Below are 12,833 nucleotides of genomic sequence, written 5' to 3'. Positions count from 1 at the left end.
GACATCACCACTGTGATGTAGGGAAGAAACACCATCAGGCACTCTGATCAATATAAAAAGATGTGTGATGTGCTAAAGATGCCAGGCCATGGATAGCTCAGTCTTAATAGAATTCCAGTTCAGAGATTTCACTGGAAAGTCTCGTGAAAGCATGATCAAATGGGTAGTTTGGCCAAAGCCAGTAGATGTGAAATCATTACTAATTTTTAGCTCCATAAAAACATTGATTTAGATGAACCTTTATAATATGGAAAGTGCATTGTATTTAGGAGTAATTAACATCCTTTAATTAGGAAGACTCACAAGCACTTTCCTCCCTTGGCTCTGTGGGAGCTCATGCAGCTGCAATTTAATCACAAAGGAAACAGCTTGTGTTTTATGTTGAATCTGCCTTTAATGGATTAAAAATATTCTTTCATTTCCTATTTTATAATTAAAACATACATTGGAGTCACCAGTATTAGAAAACGTGATTAGCCCAAATGCCATTAACCTTATGGATTAAACCTTTCACCTAGATGAACACACACACACACACACACACACACACACACACACACACACACACATACATGCTCATGCATACACACTCAGGATGGAAGTATAGGAAGCTGATCTGTGGGTCCATATGCTCATGGAGATGTGTGTCTTCATACTGAGTTCGCTATTTTTATTCCTGTAGATTCCCAATTCGACTCTTACATTTTTATGTGCACTTAGACTCATTGATACTCTTTGTTAACCTGAGAGGCGCCATGTAGGCAATTGCTGGGGGTGAGAAGGCTGACATTTTCTGAATTTTGAATGACAAGTGACACGCTCTTGTCAGCTGATTGTAACTCAGTAACATATGGTGCTTCTGATGGTGGGTGTTATTTCAAAGTTTGCAAATCACACCATGAGAGAGTCCCTCTGGTGGGCTCCTGGAATACTTAGCAACTGTGAATCTGAAGTGACAGTACAGAGAAAGGACTAAAACGAAAAAAAAAAATATCCCCGTCCACCTTTTTGACAAGGAGAAGACAGTAGAAGCTGAGCGAGTGAATGCTTGGTTAATTCACGCAGGTGGAGGGGTTGAGGATGCCAGTCCGCTGAGAAAGGAGGCCTCATGTTTTTCTTTTAGAAAAACCAGGCAATGATCTAATTTCTTAAGTCAGCATGCAAATTATCAGATTTCAGAGAAAGAATAATAATAAAAAGAAATTCCAGGGGCTGGCTAGAATTAGAATAATTGTCGACGATCCTACACAAAAGCTTGGAAATGGAGTAAATTAGGGCTATTTCAGGGGATAGAGAAAGTTGACAGAATTACTTCCTCCCTCAATTGAAAGATAACTTCAGAAAATGAAGGCTTGAAAGAAGGTATCGGCCGCTCCCACCTGGGCAGGTCGCTTAAAATCACTTTGTCCCACTCTTTGCAGGCTCCGTCAGTGGAGTGCTTCGTTTGCTCAGTGATGTCCATCTTCAAAGCATGTCCACCACGGCTCAGTGGCCAGTCTGCAATGCAGGGGACCTCACTGTCTGCTCCCATTGCAGCAGTTCCGTCCACTGCCCTCTTCAGGGCACTGCCCAGGGCTCCTGCTCCTTCCTGCTCCTCAGAATCTGAGACCGCCAATGTTTCTTATGACAGATAAGACTGATTTATGCATAAAGAGTACAGACTAGCTACACGTGACCTAAGATGACACTCCCCCACCCCCCTCAGCTAAACATCCCATTTCATTTCACAACTGGGGAGACAGAGGAACAGAAAAATCCACTATCTTCCTGAAGGGCCCTTGGGAAACCATGGAACAATAGCTTTCTAATACTGACGCAGAGCAGAAACTTGTTACTTTCCCTGCAAACCATCTGGTTTTGCCCACACTCCATCCCTCGGCTGCAACTCCACCCTTATACTTTACCACTGACTCTTCGGGCCACAGGTCCCTGGATCTAAGGGCAGAGCACAAGTAGGCTGGGTTGGGCCAAATGTTTGCATTCTGCCAAGACTGCTGGACTCTTCTCAGGGCTGAAGTGGCTCAGACGCACCTGAGCAAGCGGAAGTTTGGCAGAGGGAGGAGTACACAGTAGCAGGCACCAGGGACCGTGAGAATCTCAGAGGCCAGGAAAGAGCCAGCTTTGGTGGGAGGCACAAACTGTGCTTGCAAGATTCTCAGATAAGTCCCATGGGAGGTTGACTAAAACCCTTTGGAATTCTGCTTACCCACATGGGAGTGAATGCCTGGTACATAAAATCAAGTGCTTCTTGAGAAAACTAGTTTTTCTTTAAGGGGTGTCTGCCTTGTCCATGAGTCATTAGAAACTGTTTTCCTTCAACATACAAATAATTGATTCAGAGCAGCTGAACAAGAGAGACTCCCAGGTGTGTGTATGATTGCTTCTATAGGAAACTGATCCAACAGGAAGTGACGACATGCCACAGTCATGCAGCGTGCTCTGTGCAAGTTTCCATTGCTGCTGTGCCCCTGGTAGTGAGGATATTACTGTGCTTTCAAGACACAAAACGCTTAACATCTCTGAAAGATATTAACACAAACTACACTGATGAGCCAACTAGATTTTTTCCATACCTTCAGTAAGTCCAGTCCTACGAAAATTTTGGCACATGGAAAGTCAATTGCAAGAAAGATATCTATGATAACAAAGTGTTCATATAATAACAAGCTGTCTGTGAGTCTGGCTGCTGCCCAGAGGTCCTGGATAAGAGAATTGAACAGGCAGGAAATCACTCCCACCTATATGAGCTCACACCTTCATGTTGGAGGTGGAATATGCAGCCTGAGGGCATCGTCAGAGAAATCAAATGTTACATTATTGCGGGCTGTCTCCTGAAGCCGCTACCTGTACGAAGCGGTTTTTCATTGCAAAACAAACCAACAACGGTTGCATGCCAGGTACCCCTCACCATGTTCTCAGGACTCTAAGCAATCCCCCCAGGATTTTCACAAATATGAAATAGGCATTCCTTCTGGGTGCATGTAAAAAAAAAAAAGCTGTTTTGTATGTGTAAGGACCCAGTGGTCAGTCTATTGACTCTAAGCCACCAGTCCACTCTCCATGGCCCAGCTATTGATGCTGGAACACATGTACCTTGCCAAATGGCACTAGCCTAAGCTCGTCAATAGAGGGTGCTGGAGGAACGCTGGAGGGAGAGAGTGTCTTTGCTTGGGTCGGCTTCTGCTGGTGCTAGTGGAACCTCCCTTTTGGAGTCTTCTCCAGGCGCTGCAGTTGGGGGTTTAAGACAGCGGTGGTCTTGCTGTCCCTCAGCAAGCTTCTCTGACATTAAGTGCCCCTGGCCTGGCAGTCAGGAACCTTTGTACACATGATTTCCTTATTTAGGTGCTTTGCCTCCCATCCTGTAGGAACCTGCAGTTTTCTGAATCTGTATTGCTATTCCGTACTCCTGTTTTCCATTGTAGCTGAAGACCTTTAACATGTAATATTCTTATTAATTCCTTGAGAATTGCATGCAATATATTTTGATCATATTCATTCCATACTCCTTTCTCTTTTCTGATCTACCCCAACACGCCCCACTCAACTCCAAGTCCTTTCTATTATTACTATGTAAAATAGCCCACCGGGCCCAATTTGTGCTGGCCATATTCTCCTCGGATTGAGCATCCATGGTTGATCTACTGGGAGCCACATCCCCATTGAAAACTGACTGTTTTTTGCCCCAAACTGTCAACTGTCAATGGCCCCTCAGTGAGGCGTGGGGGCTCAGGATCCTTTCCCCCATGCAAGCTGGAGTGTTATCTGGATTGACCTTGTGCTGATCTTGTGCAGGTCACCACAATTGCTGTGAGTTCACATGTCCAAAGTCTTGCCATTTCCAGAAGATACTCTTTCTCCGTGTTCCTCTCTTACTTTTGCCCTCTCTTCTGTGATGTCTGTCTCAGCTATGGTTTCTGTTGCCGTGATAAACTCAACAACTACAAGCAACTTGTGAAGGAAAGGATTGTTTTCACTTGCACTTTTGTGGAACCCTCCATCACTGAGGGAAGTCAGGGCAGGACTCAGCTGAGCAGAAATTTGGAGGCAGGAACTGAAGCAGAGCCACGGAGGAGACTTGCTTAGGGGCTTGGGTCCATGGCTTGTTCAGACTGCTTTCTTGGACCATCCAGGACCACCAGCTGGTTAGTGCCACCCACAGTGAGCTGAGCTTTCTCACAGTAATCATCAATCAAGATTATGCCCTATAGGCTAGCCTACAGGTTAATTCTATGGTGGTTAAGTTTCCTTCTCTCCAGATGACTGTAGTTGGTGTCAAGTCAACATAAAAGTTATTTAGCACATGGACCCCTGTGCTCTGTGTGTATGTCCCCTGAATGGGACTTAATCATCAGAGTGGATGAAAGACAAGTGGCCCTTTGACAAGATTAAATGAATAAAGGTACTTTGTGCAAAGGGGGAAAGGGCCTTACTTTCCCAGAGCCAACATTATCATCAAGGCATTGAGCTTGCTGGAGAGAGCATGGTTGGCTGTGAACTGTAGGTAGCTTGCAGAGATCAGTCTCTCTGGACCCCTGCAGCTCTATAAACTCAAAGGTGAATTGCTGTCTCAGATCTCAAGATGATGTCCTCCTAGCAGGAGAGGACACGGCTGAGTAGCCAGCCTGAACGAGGTGGGGGTGATGGGGATGGTGGTTTTGTGATGACACCCCCATGGGCAGAAGGCCTCCTGCACTGACCCGTGCGTGGGTTGTTGGTGATCTCAGAGACAGTCTTAGATAGAGAAGGAGCTAGTGAATCTATGCAGATGGTCTTCCCAGAGCAGATGATTGAAGGGAGAGCAAGGTAGGACTTGCTCTCAGTTTCACAGTCCTGTAATTAAAATACATTTATGTTTAAATCTGTATCAGTTTACTCTGATTGAGCTGAACAGGGTATAAAGAAACACTATCTCCTGTAGACCCTGTTTACACAGCACAAGCAGAGATATTTTATAAAGGGCAGTGACTCTAGGAAGGAAGAATTTATCAGAGGTATTTTATAAGAAGTAACAGTAGTAATGTAAATAAAACAAAAAGTCTAAGCTCTTTTAGACACTTCACGAGTATTTAAAGGGTACTTTGTGTGCCTGGTTTCCTTCCGAGTGTTCCCATGTATTTGCTCACGCAATTCTTGAAGAGGGGGACTGAGCAGCTTAAGTGGCAGAGCTGGGATTTCAGTCTCTTCTGGATCCCCTCAAAATTTTTTGTAACCTTTAGTTCTCTTATCTACCAACAGGGATAATACTTTTTACACCACAGGAGTGTTGCACTGATACATAATCGAGACGACATCAGTGTGGCATATCCTGGACAATCTAAAACTTATTAAGGCTTTTTTTTTTAAATTGAGAATTATTATCATTATTTTATTTTTATGTGTTTGTCTGAATGTATGTGCATGCTGTGCCTGTGGAGGACTGAAGAGAGCATCAGATCTCCTGGGACCAGGGTTCCAGATGCTTATGGGTTGTCGTGTGGGTGCTAGGAGAGTGCTGGGAATTGAATCCTCGTCCTCTGGAAAAGCAGCTGGTGCTTTTAACCACTGAGCTATCACTCCAGCCCATTTTAAAAGTTTTTATTTATGTTTTGCCATCAATCGAGGCCTTGTTACATAGTAGTTATTTCTAATTTTTAAATGTTTTAAATGTCACTTACATGGTGGGGACATGGGTACACATGATAATCTGAAAGTAAAGGACAATGAAACACTGTAACTAGGATTAATGAGTGAAGAAAAGGGTCATATTGGCCACTATCAGAACCCAATAAGCAAAATGCTGTGTGCACTTTCTACCTGCTTTATAACAACTAGAGATATTAATAGATCCCTATTGAATAATCATCTTTGTTTTTAAAACCTCAATTTACTAAATGGATCAAGGGGTTGCAAAGTAAAGCAGCTACTGGTGGAGATGCAATGAGCCTTTTGGCTTCTGAAGCCCTATACAATCTTCAAGCAAGAGGGGGAAAAATGCCACGTGGGATGAAAGAAGATGGCCCCGTAGGTGATTTCTTTTTTCCATTTGCTTTTAAGAAAAGAGAGGGGAGAGGATAATATAGAGTAATGGCTGCACTGTGGGGTTGTGGATAGCGCAAATACAATAATGTTCTACTCAGGCATAAAGCAATAACTCTGATTCCATCTTATTGTTCTAAAAGTCCATGAACATGAATATACAAAAACTGTAAATGGAAGGCCTCTTTCTCAGGGTTACTTATTGAAAAGGCTTTATAAAAATATTTCTGCAAGAGTGGGGTCTTTTTATTGTCTTAAGCTGACTCAGATGTCACCCTTTGCTCTTGGTTGCGGTGGAGGATGCCAAGAAACTTAGAAATATAGCTGTAACTGTAACACTCAGGCATTGTGGGTTGGTAACCAAGGCAACTCTTCCCGTTATGCATTCAGGCTTTCCTGTTGATTATCTATTGTAATGCCAATAATTGCAGCTGAGAGGAGTCTCTGTTTGTTGTGGGGACAATTAGCACGTGAAATAAAGTAACATATTTGATTAAATTGGGGAGATCCAAAGTTTGACTGGATCTCTCAGGAGCAAGCTACAGCTTTGCAATCTGACTGACCTGTGTCTCTGCAGCCTGTGGAGGGGAATCATCCTGTCATATTATTTGAGGTCTTATTGGTGTCTATTCTGGTTATGGTTGAAAACCTTCTGCTTCTTCTTAGATTGTATTGGAAAATAGCTAATACACAGTAACCTGAAAGAAGTTGATATTGAATTTTCATTGATAGGCTTATTCGCACTGCTTGTTTCTACATGTAACGCTTCATTAAAATATTACCCCAATTACTGTCATAATTACTCTCCATTCTTATAAGACTGTATGTTAAGTCACTGTCTCTTTTAATTCAGATGTGACCAGAAAGCATGCAGTCTTTAAACCATGTATTTTTGCCTTGATTCAAGAGCAGCTTTATGAATGAAAAATCAACGTTTGTGTTATGATTGTTACCTGAAAAACATCACCAGTGGACCCATGACTGCCAAGAGAGTCTTTATACATCTCTGTAAACCTTTTGTCCTGTAAACACAAATGTGTTTTCCCTGAAACAATTATGTTTGCTTACAGAATCTCACTTATGATTTGTGTAACCTGTTCTGGTAGAATAGTGAGTCGTTTTCATTCCCTGGAGATCGTCCTGCCTTGGCCTCCCATGTGCAGTGATTGCAAGCATTCGTGTCACCAGACCCAACGGAAATCATGTGTTTTTCTCAGCCCCCTGTCACACTGGAATGCCTGAGTGCTAAGACAATAGCCTGCAGTTTGTCAAACATCAATGAATAAGTAAGAGAAAGTCTTTTAAATTCAGCGATAGAAGCTAGTCCAAAGCCACATTCTCCAATCAGCTTTAACAGTTGTAAAGCCGTTGGGTTGATCTCCATCTGTCTATCTTTTCTATCTCTAAATTGGTTCTGAATTCAACTGGGACAGGGGGATGTTATTTATTGGCTGTTCCCAAACACCTAACATATGTTTTCCATATCGAATGTAGTTGATAAGTATTAACTGTTGACAAAGTCAGAATGTAAATTCTGAGCCTGTGCTTATCTTGTTCACTGCCATTTCTCTGCACATGAAAGTTGTTAAAAAGAGAAAAAAAATAGTTCAGATCACAAATGTTCCCACTCCTATTTCAGAATAAGGTATTTGAAACACTTCATATTTGGTTGTTTATATTAACAATATTTCCAAAAAAGGCATAGTTTGAGATTTCACTTAGAAATTTCTGGGGAATGCTACAATTATACACAGTGAGAGCTATGGACAGTTTGCTGTTCTTAAGCTCATTTTCTGTGACACACAGGAAATGACAAACTCTCCGTAGTGGAGACTCTAAACCAAGTTCTGTTCGGACTCTTAGCCAAGTGTGTCCTAAGGGGCATGAAGGATTTGAAAATGTAAAATATGGTTCAGAAAGCAGCTCACATAAGACCAAATAGGAAACAGTTACTTAGTAATGTCTCCGAGCCATTGCTTCCAAATAAACACAAATGATGGAGTGTCTCATGACATGGGACCCTGGCAAACACATTTTCAATTTGGAAGGGTGATCCTTGTTACCAGTAAGTGTGGACTTTCAGATCTGTACTTTGATCTTCTCTAGAAAAGAGTCAGAACTGGGCAGAGAGACTTCTACTTGGACAGAGGACTCCGACCGAAAATAAACAAAGAGAATAAATAAAGAAAAGGTATGTAGATCCCTGCTTTGGAAAAGGGAAGCCCTGAGGAATTCCCAGAGGAGAGGCCTAAACATAACCACGGTGTCTGTGGGCAAAACAGCTAGAATTTACCTCAAGAGACCTCCAAGACCATCCTAGAAAAAAATGAACAAAGACACTCTGGAGGAGGGTTGTCTTGGTTAGTATGGTTAGTATTACCAGTGCTGTGAAGAGACACCATGTCCAAGGCAACTTTTGTAAAGGAAGACATTTAGCTGAGGCTGGCCTACACTTTAAGCAGTTTAGTCCATTACCACCATGGTGGGAAGCATGGCAGCACACTGGAAGACACGGTGCTGGAGAAGCAGCTGAGACTTCTATATCTTGCTCCTCAGACAAGCAAGGCTCATTACAGCAGAAGGAGACCATGAGCCTGGGCATAGCTTAACCTCAAAGTGACACACTTTCTCCAACAAGGCTATGCCTATTCCAGTAAGGCCACACTTCCAACAGCGCCACTCTCTATGAGCATTCACTCTCATGAGTCTATGGGGGTGGGGGAGGACATCTATTTAAACCACCACAAGAACACAGAGAACTCCTGACACCAGAGGACAGCAGAGGTTAGTTTAGGGGCCAAAAGGAAAGGATGATGTAGTCTCCACTGTATTTATTCTTTATCTTTATCAAGTGGACAGGAAAGTGTCCACTGAGCTCATTTTTGTGTATAGACTGAAGCATTCACTGGGAAGTTCCTAGTGAAATTTTGGAGTTACCTTTCTTCTTTTCAGTGTTGTTAGTTAGAGTTGATGCTATTGTCTCTCAGATGGGTCATACATATGAACTGAATTGCTTGGCATGATTCTGTGTCCCAAAAGGCTCATTACTCACGATACAGAGCCCCTTTCATGCTGGAATAGCTCCTAAACCCAGACTTTGTGGTTAGAGTGCCTGGATTTGAACTCTACTCTGTGACTCTCTGGTCAGTTTCTCACTGCAAAGCCTTAGTGTCTTCCTCTGTGTAAACAGATAGGAGGGGGTAAGGATACCACACAAAAATATAGGAGGATTTTATAGCATGAGGCAAGATACATGTAGTACTTGTATAAAAATGAATGAATTACCCATTTGCGTGTGCAGAGACAGTGGTCAGGAAAGCGCTTGCTGTACAAACATGAGGACGCGAACATGGAACCTGTAAATAAATTGGGTACAGCGGGATGTGCTTTCAATGCCAGCACTGGGGAGGCAGAGTGCTGGGTCCATGGAGCTATTATAAACACCTAAGCCCTAATCTGTGAGCCCCAGGGCAGTATTGTCTCAAAAATATAAACAGAAACAAACAAGCCAAAAATAAAAAAAAAACAACAAGAAACCAAAACCAATAACAAAACAAGCAAAACAGAACCAACCAAACAAACACATAAAAAACCCAAGGTAGATGGAGCCTGAGAAGGACAGAAACACACCTAAGGTCATCCCTTGTCCCTGACAGGCAAACACCTATACATGCTCAAGAAGTGAATATGCACACACATAAGCAAACAGTCAGTGTGTTTTTTTCTTCCCCAAGGCATTAAGGCATTACTAGGTTGTGAATGAAAGGAGTTTCCTGCTATCCTCTTTTCTCCTCTAGGAACCTCAGTGACATGTAAGCTGGCGGTATGATCTTTGCTTTAACTGCCTGGTGCTAAGAATTATTTGTATTGTATAATTTTGTTTTTTTTCTCTCCTTTTCCATATATATATATATATATATATATATATATATATATATATATATATACACACAGGCTATATGAGCATCTTATGTAGGTGCTGAAAATCAAACCTGAATCCTTTGTAAGAACACCACATGTTCTTAACCACCGAGCTATCTCTGCAGCTCTTTCTGATATATTATTGAGTCCTTTGAATGTACCTAGTATCATGCTAGGAGCTGTGGAAAATAACAAGAAGCAAACAAGCAAACATGCACACATGCACACACACACACACACATACACACACACACACACACACACATACACACTCTTTATAATCAAGCACTTAAAATTTGTTTGAGGACACAAAGCCTAAACCTTATGTACAATGTAAAGTGGCCATATAAAACACAAGACTATGCTCAGGCCATTGATAACCGACAGTCGATGATTTTATCTGCATATCATGCTGTCAGTCTCTGCTGTATGTAACTCAGCATTCTGAGTCTGTTGTTTCACATGTGGATAATTTCAGCCTAAAGATCACTGTGTGGAAAATCACACCATTCCAAAGTTGTTAGAGAAACGTAATGTCTGCATCAAGAATGTTCTAGAGATAGAGAAGATGACATAAGGGAGACACAGCATCGGTAATGTTTTTGTAATTTGGTTCAAGTGTTTATTATAAGGACTCTCAAAAATCACCCCCAAATTCAATTGGGTGTGGATGAACATAAATATGAACAAAAGTTCTCAAATACTGATATTTTGATAAATGTAGTGAATGTATTTATAAAAAAAAGGTAAAGTATAGCCACTCATATAGAAAGCGAGACTAGGAAGAGAACAACATCAAATGCATTGTGGGTGTAAGCAGAAAGAAAACCATCAGGACTTGAAATAGAGTGAGCAAAGAAATCCCAGGACAGACCAGGAAGAGCACAGGGAAGTGCTTCTGCCTCCTCAGTGAGAACATGTTGGAACAGTATACTCAGGAAACGGAAGACACGGCACGCGCACACGGTTGTAAGGACCTGCCAGACTGATGTGTGAGATGTGCGCAGCACAGGTACCATGTAGGTATGTGCACGTGTGAGGGTGTCTCTTACATGAACCAGGAACTGAGGAAGTAATTACGACTCTCTCTGTCCTACTTTGAGACACAAACCTTGGTTGACACAAGTAAGGTCTTTTACCTTGAAGAGGGAGATGGTTTTAAACTTGTCATCAGACAGGTGCTTTCCAGGGAAGAAACATATGTGGAATTCTCACACAATTGCCAACTTCAGGTTTACTCAGGAGACTAAGGGGATTCTGATTCTGAAGACAAATGGATCTGGAGGCCTAGAAAAATGAAGGAAACCTTGTCTGATAACAACCATGGTTGCTGACAGAGTTATTCTTGGCTAGCAGCCCAGATAGGAAGGTTGGCACTCACAAGTATGCTAATGTTATGCAAAGAGAGATGACCAGCACCCTTGGGAAAGGGAACAAAATAGAGATGGGGGACAAAGAATAAACTGAAATGTTCAAAAAGGCTAAGAGATGAGATGCCCATGCAGTGACATTGGTTTTAGAAGTATAGAGAAAGGTGGGCATAGTAATGAAGGCTGCTGAGGTCAGTGTTCCGGAAGCCATGGCAAGCGGGCGGCAGTGAGCTGGAGGCTACCCGGAGCTACACAGTGAGTGCCCAGCCAGCCATGACTACACAGGGAGACCTTTTGTCAACCTCAGTCCCCAAAGAGAAGTTGAGACGGCTCGAGCAAATTTAATTATCTTCGAGAAGATACATAAAATGAGCTTGTTCATTAGAAAAAAGTAACATGTTAGAAACCAAAAATGACTGAAATTTTATATGGATGTGAAATGAATTTTAAACATAGAATAAAGGAGACATTGTTGGAGATAATATTTACTCAAAGAGAAATAAAATAGACACTGTGAGAGATAACATTCACCCAAAGAATGTTGGGTGTACAAATGTGTGTACAAATGTGCATACATGTGTATATAGATCTTATGAAAGGACTATATTCAGCGTGATTTTTTTCACATTCAAAAGTGATTGTGTCCTCCCCCCCAATAAAAAATAAAAGAAAGTTACAGCACGGGCACAACTTGTAAATTTCAAGTGCTTCAGAGAGCATGGCTCTATGTGCATTTATGCCTGAGTTCATAGGAAGTGTCTTGAAATTCATGCAGAACACTAGAAAAAAGTTAGAAGACAAATGATTCAAATTGAAGCCATCCAAGTTATCAATCAAAACATAAACGTACTTTACAGTACATTTAGTTCCAGGATAGTTCATAAAATAACCTGTTTGCTGGCTGACACAAAGCATATGAATTTAGAATGGATTTTAGTGATATTAAATATATCTTTTGCAAAGCCAAAATGAACTCCAGTGTATTCCTCCTTTTGATTGCTCATCGTTGTTTATTGAATTAAATGTACAGCTTGCAACACAATTACTTTCTCCACAGTCTAGGTCACTCCATCTACTGTTCCTGTTGCATTAGTTCATGGCTTATCTCTTCCTGGTTGCTCACTCACTTTTGTGGTGAACAGGGCAGTTTAAAGTGCCTTCCTAGTCATACTGAAATCATTTTGTGTTTTTTAATGTTATCCTAGAAGATCTCCTGCGTGTCTCTTTGGAACTGAGTTTTGACAACTCAAATGCCCATGGAGGCTGTGTAGATGATCAAGATGGGTATGGTGAGTCCGGGAAGGGACCGGACTAGTGGGAGACGCCCCTCATTACCTGGAGCCCAGCTTTTCCGGATCTCCATAGTGGATATGTGATGATGATGCTCCTGAATTCTAGATCTTTCTATTCTTTAGAAAAAGTCAGGAACCTAACTCCTATTAAATGTCCATACTTTGAATACTGACAATTTATTGAAACTTCGTGGTGTGTGTGTGTGTGTGTGTGTGTGTGTGTGTGTGTGTGTGT

General features: G+C 41.9%; 1 protein-coding gene across 1 annotated transcript in view; it reads right to left on the bottom strand.

Annotated features, from left to right (window-relative positions):
- Positions 1 to 299: 299 nt before the first annotated feature.
- Positions 300 to 12,833, bottom strand: part of Slc15a5 (solute carrier family 15 member 5) — a 109,702-nt gene continuing 97,168 nt past the window's right edge. Inside the window, exons 8-9 of the mRNA XM_055611171.1 lie at positions 1,380 to 1,602; positions 300 to 342 (exon numbers count right to left, since the gene is read on the bottom strand). Coding sequence (XP_055467146.1) covers positions 300 to 342; positions 1,380 to 1,602 — 266 coding nt within the window. The remainder of the gene's footprint in view (positions 343 to 1,379; positions 1,603 to 12,833) is intronic.

The sequence above is a fragment of the Psammomys obesus genome, unplaced genomic scaffold (assembly GCF_907164565.1).
Source record: "Psammomys obesus unplaced genomic scaffold, mPsaObe1.curated_primary_1811, whole genome shotgun sequence".
Lineage (NCBI taxonomy): Eukaryota > Metazoa > Chordata > Mammalia > Rodentia > Muridae > Psammomys > Psammomys obesus.
The sequence above is the reverse complement of the archived record's forward strand: the minus strand, read 5'-3'. Positions and strand labels throughout refer to the sequence as shown.